The following is a 26,311-nucleotide window of genomic DNA, read 5'->3' as shown; positions in this document are numbered from 1 at the left end:
ATGGCATTTAGTCACCATGTTTTCTGTGGAAATATCCAAACTCTCAAGTTACTTTGAGCTACTAGAATTTGCCACCAAAAATGTTATCTCGCAATTAGCCGATTAAACCTGAAAGAAACATTTCTTTACCTTTGTAGTGATCTTCAAAATTGTTTGTGGGTATGGCGTAAGGTCCTATAATATAGAGACCGTGTGGAACCCTTTGTGCAACACTTCATAGGTAATGGGCAGACCACTCAGTTGTGGCTGGACCATTGGCACCGGGCTTGATTGTTGATCAAAAGGTTCCTGGATAGAATGTGGTATGATTCGGAGTCCCACAGTTTGGCGTGGGTTCAAGACATCAATTGAGATGGGGTTTGGAGGTTGGGGCCCCAGAGTTACTTGAGGCTTAGCATCAGTTGTCAGAAGTGAATAAACTCCATTCTGCTGATCCAGACCTGGTGGTTTGGAAAGGAACCCCTTCAGGCCTTTTCACCACCAAATCAGCTTGGGAGATAGTACGGGATAAGCTCACCAAGTGGTGTGGGTTGAGTGGTTAACGCAGTGTGGTCTTCTAGTAATATACCAAGACAATCTTTCACAACTTGGAGAGGACTTGTACATGCCCTACGTACAGGATCAGCTGATCTGCCACCACATGGGAGTCACTCCTGTAGCTTTTGTTGGGCAGATATGGAAAGGAAGGATCATCTATTTTTTTTACTGTAAATTCTCCTTCTCTTTATGGGGGGAGGGGGGGGGGGATGTCTTACATCTTTACTACAGAATAGGAAACAAAGACAATCTCATTGAGGTCACTTGGGTTAAACATGAGTTTGAAAGGAACAGCTCCATTGAGACTATTGCCAATCTTGCGTTCTGCTCTACTAGCAACCATCAGTTATGGAAGGAACATAATTTCTGGCTCTTCAAGAATTAAACAAGGACTTGTCCTCTCTCTCTCTCTCTCTCTCTCTCTCTCTCTCTCTCTCTCTCTCTCTCTCTCTCTCTATGGTGCTCAGAACCAAAAGAATATGTACCTTGTTGACCATTGGGGAGTTCAGGTAACTTGGATGAATTTAGCTCGTCTCCAAGGAGCCCAGCACGCCCAGGGTGCATCCAGCCGTTGGGCTGTACCACACACATCCCTAGGTATGTGTCGAGATGTGTGCGGCACAGCTCAACCGTTGGATGCCCCCTAGGCGCTGGGCTCCCTGGAGACGATCCTGATCCGACTCGGATTACCCAAGTCCTCAAAGCTTGCTCTTGGATGTTCCATCGGATAAAAATCCCCTCCAATTCTCCCATTCCCCCCCCCCCCCCGGACCTTTATCCCCTGAGGTTCGCTGACCGGTATGGTTGTGCGGTTCCTCTCATAGGAGGGCTGAATGACCATTCCACCCCCTGACTGAACACAATGCCCAGGTGGGATCCACCCCCCTTTTATTAGAGGCACTAGGGAACTGTACCGGGCAGGAACCGCAGGTGATAAAATTTCTCCCCCCCACCCCAAAGGGTATAGTTGTTCTACATCGTGACAGCTCTCTGAATCAGGATAAAGCTTCTCATTTTGCTTCGTGACGAGATTGGTGACCCCATTTTTGCATATGTCAATGTTGGAGTTGATAAATCAATCCTGTTCATGCAGCTTCTTGCCATTTTCAGAGGCCTATCGTTTTGAAGATTTTTATCAGGCCAGATTCCTAGACATCTTGGAGAAAAAAGTGCACAGCCCTTGGATGGTGCAACGATGCAATCCCTCAAGAGTGTTATATTGCATTTGATTGAAGATTTGTCTTGGACTAATTTTCAGCATGTTTGGAGAGAGCTCAACTAACTAGCGGATTTCATCGGTTCCATGACTTGTCGAACTATTTGAGTCCATTAATCCTCCAGATTTTTCTGATGAGTTTGGTAAACTTGTAAAAGATTGTTCTGACCAGTATATCTGTTTTTACTCTTCTTTTTTATTAATTAAATATTTACTTAAATTTTTTTTTTTTTAAATTTACTTCAACCAAAAAGGCTCTATTATATCAAACCCAGCTCCAGGAATTTGCAGGTACATGAACAGCCACACCACTCAACCATCCGATCTATCAACAATTTTCTGGACAGAACTGAGATCGACTGTTCAAATGGACACCATAAAGTATACAGTTCATATAATCTGTCCAAGCAAATTTTAGGCACCATCTTGCAGTAGGCCCTGATCATCATATCATAAGACACCTAGCACTTACAATTTACCGGGTCTTCCCAATAATTTCTTCCAAGATATTCTGGAACCCAAAATCAAGAATTTCAAAATGAGCCCATAGCGAGGAACTAGTTACTCCATATTATTGATGTTTCCAGCCTAACATATATTACCTCTTTTTCCTTCAATCCATAATATAGAATTACAGATTTCTTTCATCCTAATGACTACCAAAATGTAAATAAATAGGGGGACAAGCTGGTACATCCAGCCATTCCAAACATGTTATCATGAAGAGGGTAGTGCCTAAACTACATCTTCAAGAAGGGTATGCATGCCCTCTATTTGTGAATGCTGTCAGAGTTCAAACCACCTGACAATTAATCACTTATGTCCTTCAAGATCCGACTGCACCATGTCATCAACCAGTTAGCACAGCAGAACAAGATGGGCAAAGTAAATTGACTTCATTCTTGCTGGCTCTGGATATCTTCGAGTCTAATCCACATCCAGCTTGTCACATATTGTTTGATATGCTGAACTGCAGAGTTTGAACTTCTCTTCTGCAAGGGCCTGTTAACGTAATCCACCAGTGTGTCAACCACCAATGTTCTAATCATTAGAAAGAATACAAAGTATAATGTCAATGCAACATAAAATAGGCACAGCATCTATCAGTTGGGTAGGCATACAGAAGAGATTCATCGTTTACTAAACAGAAGTAAAATCAAATAAGGAGCTAAAAGCAAAAACCTCAAGAGAATTTAGAACTAGCTGCCAACAAAGTGATGACTCAAGCCACTGAAAAGAACCAAAAAATTCAGCTGTGTGGAGTTGCCAAAACATAAACCTCAAACATTCAGAATTGACAGCAAGACTCTTTCACTTGTCCAAGGGTCGGGTGGGTTCACTGCAGTAGCCAGTATGGTCCTAAATCCTATGTTTGGGTGGCCCAAGTTGCAAACACATACATGTGGAAAACCACACAGCATCCTCTCCAAAAATATGATTAAACACCTAGAATTTAATGTAGCTCTAGAATTTTCAAATATTACAAATTTAATTGGAAAGATGTAAAAAAAAAAATTAACTGTTAACTTGAATACCACAATAAATTTTTTAAAAGACAAAAGAACAGTGGCAGCCAGTCAATGAAGGTACCTTAGAAGAACCCTGATGACGATCTGGATGCCATTTCAGGGCACAGGCTCGATATCTGAAAATAAGTAACTATCGTTACAGACTTACAGTTAAACACATCCTTTAGAAGATCCGCATGCAATGTAAACGGCTATCCACAAATCTCTCTAATGGAAACATGCTGAGGTTCAAAGGCAATGAAAAAGTGAAAGCAAGAGAAAATTGAGAAAACTAACGCGCTTTTAACTTCTTCAAGCTTCAAAGGACCAGAAGCACTCAAACCAAGGGCAAGCCGATCAGAAGCTAAATCTGACTCAGAATTCTCGTACTCTGTGGAGGTGTCGTATTCATCTTCTAGTCGATGTCTCCAATTCCAAGAGCTCCTATGCTTATTAGAGGAGTAGTAAGAGTCACTCCATTGAGGAATTTCTTCATTAATTAAGGACCAGTAAAAGGATCGCTCTCCACCGAATGTAAAACGAAATATGGTCTCAACTTCTTCACCATCATCAGTACAGAACCTGAACCCTTTTCCTGAAAATGAGTTAAAAAGAGTACTACTGTGATGTACTGCAAATAAAGGAAAGCAACCATAAATAACAGTATTCAGAGGTACCCATTTGTTTGACCATGAACAATAAAATCACCATTTGTAGTGATGACTAGTGGCATCCAACACTTAATCAGAAGAGTGGCAACAGGTTGTGTCATGTCAAGACACAAGCATAACGCCACTTGAACCAAAGATTAGTTCGGTAAATAGGTTAAGTGACTCCATACAAACACAACACAATGAAGAAACCCCAACCTGAATAGAACAAGAACACAAAATGACATAACCCTACTTGTTTAATGAATGGGGTCAAGTTCAGGATAGCAACACATGACTTAAAACAAGAAGAAAGTGATAAAACAAGGGGAGCATTTCTAACAAAAAGGTAATAAGAAGTTTAGACAGGTTAGTTTCGGGATTGGTAGGTTCAAAATGGAAATGACCTGTCTTCGCAGTCTCCATTTCGTGTTGACCTGCATTTCATTGAAGCCAGAAACTGATTTACTGGATCATGTTGTGTGAGATTGTAATGCAGGCGGTGGATGCATGACACCGGGAGAGTGAATTGCACAAACACAAAGTGTGCAAATGTGGACAAAACAATAAAATGAAGAACAAAATAAAAAAATAAAAAGGATAAATATGGGCTAAAACACTTCTCTTCAAGGATGTGTAGTAACACCAAGGGGTTGCAATCTCTTCAATGATGCAATGAGGAAAGCTCCAACTCTTCTAGAATGGAGTGAAAACTCTTCTAGGTTTTCAAAAGAGAAAACACCAACTCTTCTAGATTTTTTTATGGGATGAACTCTTCAAGGTTCAAGAACACATCTTGGTTCCAGGGAAAATGCTTATAACAACTTTCATTCACAAATCTTTAATCTATTACAAATAAGTTAGGCATGCCTTTTATAGGCAAAGCAAAAGAAAACCTAAAAGTTCCTACGATATCTCAGCCGTTGATTTTCAAGGGTTGAGATTACATCTTGAATTGGGAAAACTCTAAAGCTTCTTCTCCGCTTTCTTGTTTGTTGTTCTAAGCAATAAGTACAATATCTTGATTCTTGTTTCAAGGTGTTGGTTCTTGTTTTGAGGAGCTTTGATGCTATCTTCAAGGGAAGACTCAAGAGGAGAAGAACTTAGCCAAATAAAATTTGAAAGTGGATGCCACATCATCAACCACTAAGAAGTTCAAGAGGTATTGTAGAGATTCTCTACTAGCAAGGCTTTAATTGATCTTGGGCTGGATTTTTGGAGCTGGTTGGGACCGGCCATGTATGGGTTGGTTCTTGGTCTTGACTAGGCCTCGAGCCTTGTGGACTTGATGGACTTGGGCCTGCATCAGATTGGCCGGTTGCCTCAGGTATTTCCATATGGAAGATCTACATGACCTCCTTAGGCCCAAACTATTGATGACCTCCTTAGGCCCATTTGGCAATTGCAATCTCCACACACACACACACAAAAAAAAACCATCCAAGAAAGAAAAAAAAGTGCAACTTCATTACAATCTCTAGATGTCCACATTGTATGTTGGTGAACATATATATTTGTATCGATCTTCAGAGGTCTACAAGAGAAGCACTTAAGATCTCTGGTTGGAAGCACATCACATATGTAGATACAATGGTGAAAATGAAGGTTTTCTTACTTCCAAATTGCTGAGGTCCCTGATTACCAAATCCAGTCTTCTGTGTTCCTTTAGTCCAGTATTGCCTTTTGACCCATGAGGTGCCTCTACTTGAAGATGAAACACGTTGATCATCATCAGATTGCCAGCTCTGAAACCCCAGAAAAGATCACAACAAATGATGGTCAGAAATCTTCTAATAAAGCGTTATGAAGATGGTTTTGAAATAGTATGAAACATGATTTGTATCAAGATTAGAATCAAAATAAGTTTCAAGAAGCATCTAACAGAATCAACACCCCTTGCACACTGCAGAATATTCATATGTATGTATTGTTGTATGCAGTATGAATTACTCATAGATAAATTAATAAATAATAAATATGAGTGTGAAGTGATGCTAAAATAAATAAATAAATTTGTGTCTATAATTAAAAAAAAAAATAGAGAATAGAAAATCAAAACACTAGTTGATCACAAAAATAAGAAATGATGTCCATGTCCAATCCTGGTTATTTGGGGAAAATTGAAGCCATCCTATATGACCACAAGTTTCCTTCAGTACAATTTTCATAGCACATACCTCAGGATATATGGGGACTATCAACCATTAGGTACTTGGCCCAAGCTTGTTCCCTAAGGCTGTGCCACTGTAGACAAGAGCACAGCAATTCTAGGATAAAGCTGCGTAGGACAAAAACAGTACATGTTGTGGTCACTGTCAAGATGCTTGATAATGCAACTGGAACTTAGGAAATGCAAGAGAATATTAACTTTTTCACAAGTAAGCTTTCTGTTACAACTTCATTGACACATCTCAACCTATGAAAGATACGATTTGACCATCCAATACATGAATGAAGTCTCTCAAGAAGTCCATAAGGATAAGTTGACAATCATGCAGATTGCCTTACCCTTAAGGATGTAGGAGGACCTAAACAATTGAAAAGTTAAGGCAAGGGCATAAATGGTCTCTAAGCATGTTAGGTTCTATCAATAATCAAGAGCCTATATGATCAACTACTGAACTCATTATCTAATTGCATTCTTCGCCTCACCTATGATACAAATGAAACTTGATGATTGAATGGGCCCAAATTAAAGAAAACAAGGGATGAAAAATAGAAACTAGTAAAGAGGTCCTAGGTCTGCAGAACTTATAGAAAGTGTAAGCCATTGGGGCAGTCAACTTCAAAAAGATATTAATCTTGGACCAGCATCCGACTAATTACTCACCAGATGTTCTAATGAAGATTTTCTATATCATTATCAGAACATATTTCAACATTACTCTGTTTGGGGCCTCAACTGGAGTTAGGAAGTCTGAGGGTTTCATTATTAGTCTTTGACCCTTCAGTAGGAATATAAGATTGAATGAACTTCAGTTTCATTTGATTTTTCCCCCCCCTCTAACTGTGACATCAGAGCAGAGGTTCTTCTCACTGCAACTGCAAGCCAATATCATCCCTTAAACTACACAATGAACATTTAAAAGGCAACATTGAGTTAGATACAAGACTTTCTGCATGTGTGGTAAACATGCTGTGTAATGGACATCTGACTGGGAGATAAACCACTCCAGCAAAGACCAGAACTGATCTCAAAAGTGGGCAAGCCTAGCAGTTACACAAGTCTACCAGAAATTCAAAAAATGAGAACATCATGGGCCATCTTTAAGCGTAAGATTAATTTCTCATTAAAAAAAGTGGCATGAAGAGGTAACATTTTGATATTCATGATACTTTGGAGACACTTTTCATACTACAATAGCGACAGAAATAGCAAGTAAGCATAAAAGTTACAAAGATGGAAATAGATAAATGAGGATAAATGTTACTACTAAAAAACTGAACTAGTAAATACACAAGGAAGTAGACAGGAACCTGAAAGAGATGCTCGGCGTAAGCACTGACATTCCGCAATAATGTCTGCTTTGCATGGAACTTCCTGAACCTTTTAGCATAATGATTAAACCTCTGCAAGTAGCACAGTTTGCAGGCACCATGAAACAATTCACATAAAACAGCAATTACAATACTTATGCAGTAGAATCCCACACTTAAAAAACAATAGATTGCCCCATACAGTCCATTTTTTCTTTCTTGAAGACGATAACATATAACAAAACCAACAACAAAGATAATAACACCCAGGATAATGAGTACAAGATACAATCACAACAAACTCAACCTTATCCCAACTGAATGGGTTCGGCTACACGGATCCTAGCAAAACAACATAGGGAAAACTGACTAAAAGTAAGCGAAATGAAGATATAAGAGATGAGAAGTGTGAAAAGAGAAATGAAGGTAAGAGGAAAGAGGCACAGCCCAGGAAGTCAGGAAAATCTCAGCTAGATAGGGTCGGCAACATGGATCCTTGCCCTCCAATAGGCTCTATCCGAGGTCATACTTGTTACAAGACCCAAACTACGCATGTTATTCCCCATAACCTCTCCTATGGTCATTTTAAGCCTGCCCCTACCTCTTTTAGCTCCTTCAATCGGAATCAGATCACTCCTCCGTACTAGAGCATCCCCAAGCTGCAATTGAACATGACCATACCACCTCAAACGACATTCTCGGAGCCTGTCATTGATCAAGGCAACTCCCAAATCAGCTCTTATTCGTTCATTCCTTGCTTTACCCTTCCTAGTTTTTCCGCACATCCATCTTAACATCCTCATCTCTACTACAAATAGCTTCTCTATATGATACTTCTTAACTGTCCAACATTCTGCCCCATACCGTCCTCATCTCTACTACACATAGCTTCTCCATATAATCAATACAAGATGCCCTATAAATTTAAGTTTTGCTGGGATGGAGTATGAGCTTCCGAAAAAGTTAAAATGGAAAACAAAGACAAGTTGTTTAATAATTTGACTAGAGGTTAGGATGAGCAGGAAAAGCATATCATTAGCTTCTTCCTTGACGATCACATTTTAGTGGAAGACAAAATCAGCAAATGAGATGGGAAGAGAAACCAATAAATTGTTATGGGGTCAGAGCTCCCTTTCTAGCATATTTAGAAAAAATCTAGCCTTATTCCTTGTCTCCTTTTAAGCTCATGTATTTTGTAACCTGTCTTGGGTAGCCAGCATATTGAAGTTAGGTGTGTAAGATTACATGCTATTTTCGTCATCTATTGAATTTGCTATTCATTAACAGCACGTAGACTTGGATATGAGGATAATATATTCCATTCAGCTGGATGCAACTTGACATTACATAATCCATGGCACATCCCAACTTTTAAGTATGGGATTAGGTAATGCGAACTTTATGGTGAGACCACCGGTTTATTGGAAAAAAACATATCAAATCACCATGTTTTACCTTATGTCACAACTAGAAAGCAATAACAGGTTTTACCTTTGTGGAACCCCTAAACGCCCCTCCATCACCCTGCATAAAGAGAATGAGAGGTAAGGGAAGGTGCAGCATGGAAAAAAATACAACTCAAAAGTTTAAGTAATTACTAGAAACCAGAAACCATACTGCTCACTAACCCCATTATAGTACTTCCGTTGTCATTTTGACCCATAAAACGATATTCTTGAAGTTACAAAATTTAAGAAGTTGAGGGAAAGAGGAAATGGAAATGGGTGTAGCTTGTTATTTCTCAAAAACAAACAAGTCAGTAGTCATAAATGCATAGAAGCGGAAACAATGGTGAATTAGATGAGGATTGGAGCCTACCACTATATCACAAATTAGATAATTCTCTTATTGCATAGCTGTATTTGTATCTTATAGCATCTGAGATGCAATTTCTACACTATAAACATGCAGAATTATCACAAAATGAAGAGAGAAAAAAATGTCTGTTAACCCAATATTGATAAGAAGCATACATAAAACAATGAAGTTCCTCTGAATTGCACCCTAAGAAACTGAATAATCACAGACTAGAGAGAAAGATAGAGACCCAGATGAGATTAATTATTATGAAATTAAAAGAAAAAAGAAAAGGGCTCACAGAATCCCAATGAGTACGCCTTTTTCGATCTGAAACGGGGGTTGAATGGAAAAATGCGGCTCTGAGAGAAAAAGGGATACCCTGATAGTTGTGGTTAAGGGCTGTTTTCATTACAGTATTCATATCAGCGAGTCGGAGTAAAAGAGCGAGTAGGAGACAAAGATTAGGGATAGAACTGGGGAACAGGATCACAGGTGGTCTTCCTCCTCTGCGCTGAAAATGTAAGAAGAAAAAAAATGAAACCTTGAAGCGCGACGTAACCCGGGCACAAGACCGAGTTACAGGCAATGACGATTAGAGTTTAAAATCCCGGAATCGGGATCCAAGTCAGTCCCGATCACTCATCCGGATCCAAATCGGAATTGAAATTGAAATCGGTCAGATCGGTAAGGAATCTATAAGAATTTGCCTAAATATACCCTAACCCTAGTTTTTGAAAGGTGATCCGCCGATCCAGCTAATCCAATCCCGATTTTTAAAACCTTGATCATCTACGTTAAGTTTAGGGTGCAAGTTTGGCCCTGTGGGCCAGAACTTGCCCTGGTCCACCTTGAGCCCGAATAGGGCCTGGGCTTAGATACCTGACCCTGAGGGCGGGTTAGGACTGGAAATTGCTGGCCCTGAGTCAGGGTTGAGGCCTCGGGCTGAGCCCGGTCCGGCCCAGTCCGATCTTGTTTTAAGTTATATATATATATATCCAGAAAAAAATGGAGTAATTTCACATAAAGATCCGCTTTTTAGGACATTATATCCATCAAGGGCAAATCATCCCGATTGAAAGATCGATTGCTTTTGCAGATAAATTCCCTGATCAAATTCTTGATAAAAAACAACTGCAAAAGTTTTTAGGAAATCTCAACTATGTACACGATTTTATTCCCCAAATCAGTCAAATTTGTGAGGCTTTATATTCTAGATTGAAAAAGAAACCTCCTCCTTGGACTACAGACCAAACTACAGCTATTCAAACAATCAAAAAATTGGTCAAAGAAATTCCCTGCCTCCAAAGAAGGGAAGGAGAATTCAAGAGACACAAACAGTGCAGATTCTCTGCAACTCATCTCTTTCGAAGACTTCATCAAGAATAGGAACTAAGTAGTTCCTCAAGTTTTTTCAAGTTTTTTCATTTTTTCTATTGTAATCTTCCGAAGGAGATTCTCCAACGGTTGATCATCAACTACCTGTATATCAAGTAGCCTACTAAGCTTGTCTCTTAAGCTTACCCAGTTCACCCAGCAAGCACTAGTAAGTTAAACCTTTTCCAAGTCCTTTGTCTATATCAAGTTTCAAGTATCATTTTAAGTCCTTTATCCCCTGTATGTATCAAGTTCTCTTTATGTCATGTTTGTAGTTCAAAATCTCCTATAATATAAAATTTCAAGTTTTATTTTCGTATATTTCATATCTACTTGGTCGGCACAGCCGCCTGATTGTTCACAGCAGAAGACTACCTGTAAAACGATAGATTGCTGAGGATTACTCCCTCTGAGTGTGAAAAAGGATCCGTACTGGATCATCAGCACCTGCTAGCACCCACATCCCTGCATAATTTTATATATATATATATATATATATATATATATATATATATATATATATATATATATATATATATATATATATATATATATATATATATATATATATATATTATAAACTTTAAATGTCACACATATTTTGTTATATAATATATTATATATGAAGATAATAATTGATAATATATTTTATTATAATGTTATTTTATGTAAAATCAATAATTTTCTCCCAGACCCTGCCCAACTCAGTCCAGTCCATGCATCTCTACCTTCCCCGACTCCATGATTAGGGCCACTCAGGGTCAGCCCGGCGTGACCCTGAGGGCGGGTCAGGGTTGTATTTTCTAGGCCCTGAGTCAGGGTCGGGTCGGGCTTGGGCCCAACTAAGGGGAGTCGAGGTTGGATTGGGGTTTGGAAAAGTCTGGCCCAATCTGACCCTGTGGAACCCTAGTTGAGTTATAGGAAATGACGAATCCACTCCAAGTTTAAAAACTCGGAATTGAGATCCAGATCCATCCTCGCCAGCTGATTCAGATCGAATCAGAATCAATAAGATTAGTGAGAAATTGGTAAGAGTTGACTTAAATATTCCCTAACTACTAGTTTTTGGAAGGGGATCGGTTGATCCCATCCCTATTTTTTAAAACCTTGGTCTATTTGAAAAACAATTATCTATAATGCCCTAATCTGACGGTGCACTGCAGTGCGGGCCTAAGAGTTTGACACATGGAAGATGCGATATCCAATGGTGCCCTTGAAAAAAGAAAAGAGAAAAAAAACTACCTTGCATCGAGCTCGCACCGTTGGATGAAACTTCTTCCACCACGTGTCGAGCTCTCATGGACACACTACAATGCACCGCCAAATGCCCACACTATAGAGGATTTTAATCTGATCTACTTCAACGATTTCATTCTTCTTGTAATATATGCAAATAATACGCCTAATGCCGAAATCTTGATTTAACCATCTCAAATTGATCATTTCATGGTTAACTTATTCTATGATCAAAAATTGCATTTATCATGGAATTTGATTGGGGTTAAATTAGTTAACCTCCTATTTTAAGGTTTGATACCAGTAAGACTTAAGTGACTTAAAACTAAATCTTTTAGGGGTCTAAATGCTATGAGAATCATTTTTGCAATACTTAAAATAATAAAAAGTAAAAGCATTTACAAGATAGAAATTAATTCCTAAATCTTGATTTTCACAGTGGTTTCTTGAAACATGATCTTCAACTTGTAGTGCTTTAATCCTTCATGATTTTGGTCTTGCTGAAGTGAAGCTTGAGTCTTCAATTTGACTTCTCAACTTCATGCCACATGTTTTCCTAGCTTGACTTGATCGTCCATTGAAATGCTGGTTTGACAACGACTTTCACCTTGCTTGTTCTCCATGCATAATTGAGCTGCTCTTGGTAAACTGTATTCTTCTTAGACGCATGACAATCCACTTAAAAATTTGGGATAGTATGGATCCATATGCATTCAAACACATATTTAAGTAAAGATACACCACGTTTTACCAATCCAATCCTCACTTGAGAGGTGGAACGACTTGGATCATAAGTAACCAGTCCGCAGCCAGAATAGAGGAGACCACATAATGAAACGGTTTTACAGGTCTAGACACGTCAGCAAAGTCAGTTGAGAACTTCCAAGTGGGTGAAGGTTGACAATTGTAATTCACGCGCAAGAAGATCGAAGATCCCAAAATCTGAGGAGGGGATCCCCCTTTTTGGGCCCACTGTGCACACATGGCCGCTACTGCGTCGCACGATGCGCACAGCAGCGCTCCAGTTACAGCAGCGGATAAAGGTAAGGGTTTCCTAATCCGAGCATAGAGAGACCACTTAACCAGAAAGGAAAACCCTGTTGCAGATCCAAGGGGGATCAGAGTAAAGGGATTGGAAAGAAACTTGTATAAATAAGGGTCCTTGCACCCATGTAAATTAATGCTTGGATCAATAGAGAAATCAAGAAACACTAAAGAGTAGTCTTTGTTCTCCATAATTTTTTCTAGCCCAGGCTAACTTGAAAGTTGCAGTGTTTGAAGATTATTCCTCGAACATCATTCTTTGGGCAACAAGTAATATCCTTGACATCATCTCATTGTGAATTTCATCACCAAACCTTAAGGTAGAATAGTTAAACACCCATATCTAAAAAAGAAAACTTCGGCCTTTACAAAATTTTCTTCTAACACACTTCTCCTATATGTAACCCCTTAAAACTGGGTTTATGGGAATAAAAAGTGAGGGAAAGAGATTGTGGAGAACCAAAAATATGGTACCTAATTAGATGCCACCCATGGTTTCACTATTGAAGAAATGTAATGAGTTGGAAATTTGATAAAATTTAAGCCAAATTAAACCTAACCATTCCGATCCACCTCAATTTGGTTCAAAATTGAAATTAAATTCAGCTTATACATAGGTAGTTATTTGATTGAATTTGAATCTGGTATTTGATACATGGCTAATCCTTAAGGCATACGACTTATCTAATGGTCAATTGGTTAAAACCAACTGTTCATGTGGTTAAAAAACAGTGGACCATCTTAAGAAACTTATCGAGACGGATTATCTTGATGAACTTAAGCCATAACATTTAGTAATATTTAGAAGAAAAGATTAACCAAACATGGCTCATATATTTTACATATACCTAGATGTAACAACCACCTCCCCTCAATAAAAGAAAAGAAAACTAACATAAGATTTTGAGATGAATCATACAATTTTATTAAAAAAAAAAAATTCAAGAAATAAAGATACAAATTAAAATTTATTGTCACACAAAACTGGTCAAGGCAGAAAAGGTGTGTTGCATGGCCACAATATATACCATGTGGTGGCTTTAGTAAACACCTAAACATTATGGCATGTTGCCCATATGCCCATACTGGCACTTAGTTTCAACCAAAAGCATCTTATTGTGTCAATGGAAAGAGTTAGAAGTCAATTCATTGGCAATTTATAACTATATATTTTCTAAAAATAATTAAGTATAAATTCTCTAAAAATAATTAAAATTGTTTGACAATATTGTTGATAATTGAAAGATGAAACAAATAATTCCAATATATGATGGACCATGCTATTGAAATGGGCATTAATAATTAACATTTTGACTTTTAATTATAGAATGCCCTATAAAATTGGATACCTCAAAATCAACTAGGACCCTGTATTAAAAAAACCCCTAGTCTTCTTAGCATTAAAAAATAGGGAGAGGGAAATGGACCCAGATCTTCAGCATGCATCGGACTATTGGATAGGCTGGCACGTACCCTAGGGACAGCTCTAGCCGTTCGATGCGCACTGGAGAGGATTTTCATGCGAGGGATATACACGTTGCCTTGTATATATTGGCATCTTTCACACAAGTCAATAGCAGACAGCGAAATGATATATTTAATAAAGGGAGAAAAAGAGAACTCGCAAATTTAATGAGGAGAGAGAGTAGAGAGACGGTGTGTACTTCCTTTTCCCTTAAAAAAATGTCTAATTAAAGAGTTAACTAGTTTGTTTCGATTGATTGAAAATGTAGTAGTAGAAAATCAAATCAAACCGTTTATTAAACAGTTCTAATTAGTGAAATCAAAATTATTAAACATTTCGGTACTCTATTTTTTAAATGGGTTCAGTCTCTCAGTTTTATATGGTTTCGGCCTCTTCTTTGTTACCGATTTGAGGTAATATGCTAATAAACTTTTATTAAATGGTTTGTTAATGGTTCTTAAATGGTTTCTCGGTTTTAAATCCTTTTGCTGATTGCATATTTGCATGTGTTCTAAATTCAAAGTTCACTTGCCAAAATGGGGAGACAGTGTAAAAGATATAGTCGGGTTAAATATAATTGAGTTAATGGCTTATAAATGGTTCAAATCCAATGGTTAAATGATTTAAAAATCGAACCAAACTAAACCATTTATTAAACGATTATAATTTTTCAAATCAAAACAGAGTCATTTATTAAATAGTTTGACGATTCCAAATTAAACGATTTGGTTTCAATAAACGGTTTCAGCTTATATTTACCACCCTTATTTCTAATCCATCAAGTTGCTACGTAGATATCTATTTCATCTCAGCAGGAACTGAATGCAGAGAGAGAATAGATCACTTCTACAATCTTAAGCTGAAGCATTTCAATGTGAGCTCCAACAACCATTAGGGTTTTGGGAGTCTTTGACCTTGGCGCATTGGTAAGGTTGTTCCATGCGACCTTATGGTTGCAGGTTCTAGTCGGAAAATGAGGGTAAACGTGTATACATCATGATCCTCCCTGGACCCCGAAGTGGCGGAAGCCTAGCGCACAGGGTACACTCTTTAGAAAAATTTTTTTATTTTTTTAAATTTAAAAAATATGATAAATAATCAACCAAAGACCATCTTATCCATTAAATTATGGGGCATGGCCCAAACACCCTAACCCTAGAAAGGTATAAACTAGATTCAAAGTTTGCAATTTTTTTGATGAAACACACAAACCACACACCAATCCCAAAAGGTTAATCAATCAATTTTGCAATTTTGAGCATCAACAATTCTTTCTTCTCTACCAGGAAGGAAAACTTAGTCTAATAAAGAAAAATATATAAGAAGACATTATTAGATGGTACCGTTGGGCATGGCAAAGGAATTCCTCTTCCTTGTGGGTGAAGGGAAACTTAATCATTTTCCAAACTTATAAACTTAAAAAATCTCTCCTCTCCCCAACCCTACCATGGGCATCTCTAGTTATCCATGTCAATGGTGTAGGTGTATTGGACTTTGAGGACAACTGTTAGTGCAGTGGTAGCAGCTCGGTGCAGTAGAACTTAGAGCCCGCTTGATAACCTTACGAGGACAAAATGGAAAAACACCTAAAAATCACTTGATAACGAAGTGTTTTTTGTGACTGTTTTTTAAAACAAAAATCAAAATTTATGTTCCCTTTAAGACTTTTGACAAAACGTGTTGGACATGTTCTGTCATTTCTTGGCTGAAAATTGAAAAAATGTGTCCGATAAGAACTCCTATATTAGCTCACTATGCTCTTTTGTAAATTGGAAAAATGTACCAAGCGGATCAAAAATGGTTTCTCAGCATAGAAAATAAAAAAACTGTTTTACTGTTTCTCAACACATAACTAAAACAAAAACACCCGTAAAATTATCCAGCGGGCACTTAGCCTCCTAAGAGAAACCCCCCACTCCATCCCCATCCTCCTCTTGTAACATCCAAAGAAAAAAAAAAAATTTTTGATTCATTAAATTTTCAATCAATTTGCTTCAAGAAAGATGATCTTCCTGTCTTAACCGATGAAGAAAAAAAACATGAATTTCTTACTTTATTAAGCAAAAGTTTTTATGCGGGCATGCACAATCATCATTAAATTCAATTAGATTAATATGCTCATCCGAAATGACATAAACACACATGTAACACTTACACCAACCTACCCCTTTAATATTAGTATTATTATTGGACAAAGAGATCAATGCTTGGCCATGTAACACTTGCACCAAAGTGGGAAACAATGAGCGCACGGGCAGGGTCATCAACACAGTGCTCCTATATCTGGGTATAGGAGCCACATGACCAAACAACATTCTTTTTCCCTTATTATTACTATTAAGGGGAAGGGGAGAGGAAATTTGAAAGGACTAACAGTTTGTTTTTTGTTCTCCTGCAACAATCTGAAGCTGTTTATTTCTACTGCTTAGCTTAAGAACAACTCAATTATTATTATCTGAAGAAATGTAGGACCAACCAACTAATTAGGGAAAAACTTAGGCACCGTTTGACAACGTTAGTAGCGTTTCTGTTTTGTTTTTGACTAAAAACGTATTTTGGTGTTACTGTTACTAGAATAACGTTACTGGCTTCCTGAAAGGTGTTTGATAAACCTGTTCCAGAAACGTATTCAAAACATTATTAATACTGAAAGGAGTTTGATAAAAGCTGTTTCTATAACAGTTTTGTATTGATTAATGTAAATTACAAAATTCCCATTAATAGTATAATACATATAAAGTCAATGATATCAGGACATTAAAATTTGTTAAAAATCTAAATAAAATATATATTAAATAAAGAGATAGAAATACACTAATAGGTTACTATAAATTATAAAAATGTCATTAACACTATAAATTACAAAAGTTTATGGATCGATTAGACATACAAAAGTTTTAAAGAATACAAATAAGAAATGTCTCATTCGTTGTTACATCTTTACAACCAGAGAAGCAACAAAATTCATTCAAAGTTTCAAACTATCAACAAAAAAAGAAAGAAAAAAAAAAAACACACAGAGAAGTAAACATTGTATGATGCTCATGATTGTCTTCTATGGACAGTTGAATAAAAAGGGTCATGGTGGATTCGAACCACCATCCCCTTGGAACACATCTTCATGTTCCAAGTGCTCTACCAATTTGAGCTAAAGACCCAACAAGTAAAGTTTGAAATTTACAAGTAAACATGAGACCATGCCACAAACCATGCTTCAATGATAATACCCAATTGAGACCTGGCCACAAACCTTCCTAATGTTCTCACATGTATTGGTTAAAAAGAACTCTAAGCAGAGGAAAAAGTAAGTCAGACCCAGTAGCCTTCATAAATCCGACAAGGAAGACATGAGGTGTTGGAAATGTCAATCTCCATTCAAGCCTGCCCAATATTGCCTTCTCCATCCCCATTATCTGTTCTCTAATGTATGCCTTCTCTAAAATGACAATAAAGTCATTGACATGCAAAAAATCACAAGCAGCCAACATGCACCTCCCTTTCATAAGGCTGGAGGTACCCCTTCATCATGCACCTCCTTCTCTCTCTCTCTGAGTCACTCAATGAATCAGGTCACAATACAGGAGAGGGCTTGAAATATCTTCTCAAGTTGAAGCAAATGTTGCTCAAAGGATCCCAAGTGGTTCAATTTTTAGATATAATATCCAGTTGTGTGTTATAGCTTGTCCATTAATGTTTTACTAATTAAAACACCCATTTGTCTCTGTCATAGTCACAATTTAACTGATTGTATAAAACACCCAGTTGTCTCTCTCTCTATCTCTCTCAGATGGGAAGTTCACACTCTCTACAGTGTAATTACAGTTTCAAAACAGTAGCTGAGAATAGGCAGGCAAAAGCAAACAAGGGAAGGCATAATCTTAAACCTCTCTATTTGGTTCTCTGTTATATGGTCTTGTTCTAATTAGCATAAGAATGTGCTAAATAAATAAAAAAATGAAAGTGAGAGATGTGTGAGAGAGAGAGAGATAAGGAGAAAAAATCAGCCTTACAAAGAAAACAATTTAACTTAACAAGTATTCAGGTTTTTGGGTGAACCAGAAAACATCCAGCCCATGTCTGGCTAAGTGACTTACACGAACCGCAGCCCATTTGAGAGGTGTGGGCCTGGTTCTTTACGTTCCTACGGCTGTATTACTTGTTAGGACCTATATGTTAAGGAATTTGGAGACAAACATAAGAACTCAAAGTGCAATAATGGTTGGCCTTACCCATTAGATTTCTGTGAATTTTTGCCAGCCTATTATGCTATTAAAAAAGACCACTCAACCAAGGTATTTTCCTTTACCTATTGGAAAAAAAAGAAAAAACTCGCTTCTTGAGTTTCTTCAGCTTCCTCTCTCTCCCATATATACCTAAAGGTTTGGCACGACATATATACCTTACCAACCAATGGGGGGGATTTGAATAACCCATTATAGATGAAGGATACCAAATATAACAAACAAAATAATCAGCAGCCAATAGAAGTAAACAGAGTAGATGAAAGAGGAAGATCTAGAACTATGGTTTCCCACCAATGGAGCAGAATCCCACTGTCCAGTGCCCCAGGCTTCACATATAATTAGAGTTTTAAGATGGATCCATACTTAAAAAAAACACTTTATATCATAGAACAAAAAGTACAACAAGAAAATAGGCAAATCAAGAGATAAAAAAAGGACTTTCTTCAGATGATCTAGCCAAGATTTTGCTTAAATAGTCTGCAATAACTACTTAAAATACAGCAAGAAAATAGGCAAATCAAGAGATAAAATGGGGGTTAGGGAGAGCCTAGGAAGAGCAAAACCATAAGCAATTCACATGTTTCTGTACATGGTAGAAGTCCAAATAGGTTTTCTCCATCCGAGCTTTGGTTGAGGAGTTGAAAATGAGATGAAAAGCAGAGCAAATAAATTTAATCATTCTAACCAATGGATACCTCCGACCATAAGCATTTCTTAAAGCATCCTCCTCGTAATCAAACTCACAAACACAAAACCACATCCAACTTAACAAACTTTGTCTGGATAAACACCAGAACCAGCTAACAATTACGTAGGTGGAGTTGAAGATACCATTAACCATGCAATGAAATATGAACATGTCAGGGAAAGAAATGCGGGAAGGGGGAAATATAAGCAATTCTCATTCACAAAGAAGATGGTAATCCTAAAAGAGTTTCTCGTTCTGTGAGTTTAGATGGCAGGAGTTTCAGGGAGGGGGAAAAAAATTCTCTGTTCACATTGTAGACGGTAATCCTAGAATGGATTATCCTCTCAAGTTTGAAGAACACATTTGCAAGGGGAACCACAAACAAAAGAATCCAAAAAAAAAAAATGAAATGCATTGGAAAGGGCTGGAAGACTGTCTTATCTGGAGTCACTTCCTACCATTAGCTCTGACGACAAATCTTTTTTGCCACCTAATTTCAAAAACCTTAATGCAATCCAATACCAAATTCATTTGGTTACAAACACCACCGCAATGAAAGTGCACCGACATAAACACAACATAACAAATGCACTCTTTTCGCGATACACTAAGAAAAGGCCTTTCAAAGTTTGAACAACAGACGGCAATACACACACGAATAGACAAGCTAAGAAGAAGACATGGCTTGTGACATCAACAAGGGAATAGACAAAAGAAATCATAAAGAATATATGAAAATTTTGAGATTTGTAAAATCTAGGGTTCAATGATGAGAGAAGAATGAAGGGGAAAATGGGTTTTTTGTACAGATTTCGCACAAAGCTTCCTCGCAACCTTCTTTGGTCTCCCATTGAAGATGATCAGACCAGCTCAGAGAGAAAGAGAGATAGCGACAGATTGAGAGAATGAGCGAGTGATATGGGAGGGAGGGTACTTGGACGATGTATACGCATCGATCTCGAACGATGAACAGGCATCGATCTCGGACAATGAAGACCTAGCGATCTCAGACGATGAACACGCAAGGATGAGAGAGCTTGACAGAGAAGAAGAAGTTCAAATCGATCTGGGCATTCACCTGGTTACAGAGCTCGACGGAGAAGAAGGTATGATTAGAGAATGGTCGAGAGATGGCCTAGGTCAGGGAAAGATCGAGACATGGGAGTTTTATCGTGCAACAGTTTTTAGGTTTTGGTTCAAAAAATGTAAAAACAACAAATTGTTGTTATGTCAAAATCGTTTTTTTAGGCATAAATTGTTATAAATTTTGATTTTTGTTATAAAAAACACTTGAAACAAAACGGATTTATCAAACGGTTTTTTGTTCTATTTGTGTACTGGAAACATTATCGGTTTTTTGTTCTATTTGTGTACTGGAAACATTATCGTCACAGAAACAACAGAAACAAAATGTTGTCAAACGGTGCCTTAGACCCAGAATGATGGAGGCCTCTAATTCAATCAAGGCTTTTTACTAAAAAAGAAAAAGACAAGATAGATGAGTAAATTTTTTTGGCCAAGGATAAAAGCTGCTATCATAGTTTGATATACTAACAACCTTCATGTTTTAACCAAGGCATCGTAATGTATCCTCTCTATGGATCGATGGGATTCAATTCTGATTCTTAAAACCCTGTGAGAGGTAGTATAATACTGTTTGAGAATGCCCAAAAACATTTTAAAAAATTATCAATCCGAACAAATTGTTAATCAATTACCCTTCCATGTGTTAGCTGTCCGGTTTGATTTAGAAGAGGCACAGTTTTTCTCAGTTCTGATACGTATAGAAATGATTCTGTATAGAAATGATTCTGTAAAAGGGCTTCCAAACGCAGTTCTGATCTTTTTCTGTCCGGATTTGATCCGAAACCATCCATTTAAACACCGGAGAACTCAAAATCTCAGCCTACAACGCAATCCAAAGCTCAGGTCAATAAAAGATCCTGAATCCCAGCTCAAGGTACCATCATCACTTCAATACTTCACCTATGCAACAACTCAGATGCTTAAAAATCACCCAATATCGTCAGTGGCAGTTGGAGTCGAAAGGATTACTCCTCCATATGGGTGGTCCACCACCATGGACGATGAGTGATGATAGCCCAGCTAAAGTTACTTGAAGACTACGAGCAAATGGTACTTGAGAGTCCAGAAATTCCTCCTCGATGGCCACCGTGGTTGCCCATGGAAGAGTTCTCCCTGGTGATTATGATCTTCTGAAACTACAGCCAAAGAATACCCATATCACCCGAGCAAGAGAACTTTCTATCAAGACAGCAGAAAATTTGACAGCAATATATAAATGAAAATATTCTCTGCAGCAGGTTAATTCTACCCTGCTCTGATGATCTCCAGTTTCTGCAAATCCGGTTCTACTTTAGGACTGGTTAATGCATTACTTCGAATTCAGACATTAATGGAAGATTAAAAAACAAGCCATGTACATGCTCCAATGTTTACATGAGAAGAAGCACCAAATGAAACTGAAATTAACATCACAACATATTTATATAACTATTTAGTTTCAAGCATAAAAAAGAAATATGAGAATTTCTATCATAAAGTGGCCGACAGATTAAAAACTACTACCAAAACAGGAAATCTAAATCTGAAATGAACAGAGGTTTCTTAGTTCTCTTTCCCAAACAAGAAAAATATAACGCTGGAATTATTCTGCCCAAACAGATCTGTAATAATCCATTTTTTCCTTTTCAGTTTAGGATTAAAGTTCAGAACTTTGCTAAGGCCAAGGTCAGATTAACAAAAGAAGGAAGCAAGTAGACAAATCTAACATCCTAAGAGGTCGTATATACAAAAATTTGCACAAACAACATCAAGAGTTAAGAATCTGAATCCCCAGAGAAAATCTGAACAGAGAAGAGACTTAATCCACGCGGGACGATTACAATCCTTCACCGTCACCGACGCTCTTCTCCGAAGAGACATCCCAACCCCCTTCGTTCTCTGATACGTTCTCAGACGCTTCCTCGTTATTTTCCTCCGGCGCTCGATTTCCCGTCTCCAAGCACAACAGTCTCCTCCTCAAGTCTACCAACTCCCTTTCCATCAAGAAAAGCCGCTCCTTCAGTGTCAGGTTCTCCTCTTCCAGCTGTGCTATGTGTGAGCCCTGATCGTCCACCCGATTCTCCAGCAGGTTCGCGTGCTCGTCAGTACAGTTTGGGTGGTAAATCATCTCAAAACGGCTCAAGTCGTGATCCAATCTCCTCTCCACCTCAACATGTTCTTCAACATCACTCTCGCTCGACCCTCCTTCATCTTCTTCCTCATCATCACGGATATCCTCACGGGCTTCATGACCAGGCGATCGAAGCCGAATCAAACCCTTCATCGATCCATATCCATCAACCCCCCACTCTTCCTTGGCCATGTCACCAAGAACCTCCCTAGACGGAGAGAATATTGGAGTTGGGAGAATCGCTGGGGTTACAGGACAGGGGGAAACGAGTGACGCAATTCCCCCAGATTTCTTGGCTCGGATTATGAAAGATGACGTGTTCCTTGGGGCAAATGGAGCAAAACGATTGAACTTCTTCTTCGGATAGAACCTACGAGCCTTCAATCGATTTTGAGACTGCAGTTCATGTAAGGTTGGGGGTTTGTAACCTCCTCCTCCTCCACCACCACCACCCGTAGCGTTGCCACTGATAACCACGCCCTTCTCCTTGCGACCTTTCCGTTTATCAACGTACTTTTTCCCTTTCCAATTTCCCCTTCCAGGTTTCGTTGCCACAAAAGCCTGCCGTGAAGCATTCTGAAACTTAACAGGATCTTCAGGCGGCTGTGGCAGCGGAGGTGGCTGCGGCCAGATTCCATAAATACGATTCAACATTTGAGACTGACTCATCATCTGGGACTGATCGTTCATCGGATCGACAAATCCAATCAATTAAAACCTACTCTCCGGCAAAGATAGGGAAAGATCGTTACCAATCGAAACCCTAGAAAACGATACTAGGATTCAGCTTCTTGCTCGAGATCACTAATCCAAGAAAGAGTCAATACTGTCTATAAGAAAAGACCTAATTTTCCTTGAAAGAGCGAGATTAGCAGTTAATAGAAAACCCTAAAAACCCTAGAAAACTCTTTCTTCTAAGGCAAAACAACAGAAATCGAAATCCACAACCAAAGAATTATTTGAGGTCGAACAAAGAAACGTTATACGATGTAATACTGTAACCCTTCTTTCTTTCTCTCCTTCCTCTCTCTTCTATCTCGATTCTCGATCGAAGACAAAACCTGAAAGACGGTTTGAGATTTGAGAATGGACCACCTGAGGAAGCCTTTTATAAAGAAAAATAGAAATAGACGGTAAGATTTTCGTCTGAGGTATGAACGGTTGAGATCCGAACTTTTTCAGATCCGAATTTGTTTCAACTTTCATTTCAATTTCAAGTTTGGATTTCGTGAGGTAGAGTTGTAGAAGGAAAGGAAAGAAGTTCATGAGAAATGACTAAAAAGGATCTACTGCCGTTTGAGAGTATTTTCGTCATTTCACAGAACCTTCCCGTGATCTGAGAACACGTGCACAGTCAAGATTCAAGAAGGACTGTCAAGTTGTACACGTTTACACGAGCGACAACGCACACATGTGTGAGTATAGAGTGGCACTTACGTTTTGGGCCGTCCGTGTAGGGTCGGCGGACTCGACTTGCCTTGCTGTTTTGAACTTGACTGATTCCATTTAAAGCTGGCTGTTTGGATAATCCCAATCTGATTTCAGGCCGGACCGGATCGGACCAACCAGACTTCGGCTCGAATTGATTCCTTGGTTTCAGTGATCAGTATTGGCCGATACATACATGGATTTAGTGCACAGTATCGGTGATGATGTTAGAAACTATGAATACTGATATTGATATCGATATTGATACGTATTTACCATATCAGGCTATACCTGTATCGATTCCACATCAAAACACCATTTTCATTACCCACCCACACAAAAAACAAAAAATTGCCTCATCCATGCTATATATCCGCTGATTGATATTGATGCGATATTGATATGGATCGGTACTTATTGACTCGTATCGAACAAGTTTATCCCTGATTTTTCTAAAAAGTGGATTTTTTTTTTTATTTTTTACCCCTAGTCATCAACATAGTATCAGGATCGATGACTAGTAATACCAATAAAGATTGCCTGATATAGGCAATTCGATACCGATACCTCAAACTATAATCGATCTATATCGGTAATGACGTGAGCGATATAGACACGATACCTAGAACCCTGATTGGTTGTCATTTGCAATATTAAATTTCTGAATAGGACCTCAAGTCACCCCTTTTTTCATTATTTGAAGACTTAATAATATAGGGAAAGTGAGCTGTGAGCTCACGGGGGCTAGTACCATGGTTCGTGATATTGGTATCGGTTGGATAGGATCAGATTGGGATCGAATTGGCCGATACAGAATGTGATCGCCCAAACTCCGGCAAATATGACTCTTTTGTCTCTGTTTTCTTATAAAAAAATCTATTTTTTTTTACATTTTTACCCATGTCCTTCCAGTTGGATCGGATCGGTATCAGGATCGGTCTCGGTCGATACCGATTCGATACCTCAAACATGTAGGATCAAACGTTTGTCAATCCCCCAAAAAATACTTTGTGAGGGAATGTGCAACTTTATTTCATTATTGCACACCAGTCAGCGTGCATCGCTCTATCCGAACCGGAATCTAGGCAGGGCATTTTAAGTACACTACACCCCCAACAAAATCATGGCTAGGACCCTCGCTTTCTCTCTCTCCACCTCAAATGAAATGATATCTCTATCCCTATATATGGAACTATTTTCTTGCTCTTCAATGGCATACTATGTTCCCTTATTGTTGATTGGTTGAGTCGCCCTTGTACCGGTGGGAAGGCCAATGAGAATACACATAGAGACATCAACATGGATGAAATTTTTTATTTAATAGTCAGTGGAGCAATAATTTTACGTGCTCCTATTTAATGGGTGGGTGCAGGCAGTGTTCTTTTCCCCTTATTAATTATTCTGAATATAAATTATTAATAATATAATTATATCTTTATAATATTCAAATACAATATAACTATTTCTTACAATATTCGTTTACATATATAATATATTAAATGTAGGGTGTTGGTTTCCTTCCTACATAGCCCACTTCACTTTAGGATCCTGATAGGTTGATATCACGGGTGGGTCTCTTGCACACATGTCAAAAGGTCTAAGTTGATCATATAAAACTTTTACATGTGTGACCTCCAATTATAAAGGGATTTTCTTATTGATAGATTTTTTTTTTTTTGGGTAGAATTATTGATAGATTCATAATATTACTTTTTAACCTTTTTATTATAAAATAATGTTTGATAATGATACAAAATGAGAAGTCAGTTTCAAATTATTTTGAAAATTTCTTTATACCCTTAATTTAAAGAATTTTTAAAAATAAAGCAAGGGGCAATTAAGTTATTTAGATACTTTTATATATAAAAGAGAAAATCTTGTTGTAACTTGTAACCGAGGTTGATGAAAAAAAAAATTGTAACTAAGGAGATTTTAACTTTAAATGCATTGCAGAGAGGATTTTCTCCACATGACTTTTAATTTTGCCATGTAGCAAGATTATATGGTAATTTTGACCTCATTTTATTGGCATACATCGCTATATATATCTATGCACGAGCATTATACTTCAACCCTAATTTATTTATCCATCATCTCGTTTTTTGGATTTTTCGATATTGTGTGTTTAATATTACCCTCATGGTATTAAAAGGCCTCATGATGGAATGAGGACTCCAATCCTTATAAGAACCATTGTTTTCCTTTCACTCATTGTAAAAAAGATGATATTGGATGTAATAATGTCGTGTTTTTCATTCATAATCAAAAGAATATTTATACAAAGAGGATGCAGTGAGATAAAAGAAGGAGATAAAGTGTATCATATGTGATATAGAGTTTCCATATGAAGAAGATTCTATATCACATGTGATAGAGATGGCAAAATACAAATGGAAGGAAAGATATGGAAGACACGATAGACTCCTTCCATTCAGATCGATCAATATT

The 26,311-nt window shown here is 37.9% G+C and overlaps 2 protein-coding genes across 2 annotated transcripts; both read right to left on the bottom strand.

Moving 5' to 3' along the window:
• Positions 1-2,305: 2,305 nt before the first annotated feature.
• Positions 2,306-9,683, bottom strand: LOC122641397. Its single transcript, XM_043834618.1, has 7 exons — positions 9,487-9,683; positions 8,880-8,912; positions 7,389-7,481; positions 5,527-5,656; positions 3,559-3,856; positions 3,344-3,398; positions 2,306-2,755 (listed from the first exon to the last, which is right to left on the bottom strand). The coding sequence occupies exons 1-7, from the start codon at positions 9,607-9,609 to the stop codon at positions 2,681-2,683; spliced, it is 807 nt and encodes a 268-aa protein (XP_043690553.1). The 5' UTR covers positions 9,610-9,683; the 3' UTR covers positions 2,306-2,680.
• Positions 9,684-22,005: 12,322 nt separating this feature from the next.
• Positions 22,006-23,435, bottom strand: LOC122642826. Its single transcript, XM_043836430.1, has 2 exons — positions 23,212-23,435; positions 22,006-23,163 (listed from the first exon to the last, which is right to left on the bottom strand). Exon 2 carries the CDS (start codon positions 23,123-23,125, stop codon positions 22,142-22,144), a length of 984 nt encoding a protein of 327 aa, XP_043692365.1. The 5' UTR covers positions 23,126-23,163; positions 23,212-23,435; the 3' UTR covers positions 22,006-22,141.
• Positions 23,436-26,311: the final 2,876 nt, after the last annotated feature.

Source organism: Telopea speciosissima, chromosome 10 (assembly GCF_018873765.1).
Source record: "Telopea speciosissima isolate NSW1024214 ecotype Mountain lineage chromosome 10, Tspe_v1, whole genome shotgun sequence".
NCBI classification, from domain to species: domain Eukaryota; kingdom Viridiplantae; phylum Streptophyta; class Magnoliopsida; order Proteales; family Proteaceae; genus Telopea; species Telopea speciosissima.
Note: the sequence above shows the minus strand (reverse complement) of the source record. Positions and strands in the feature narration are given on the sequence as shown.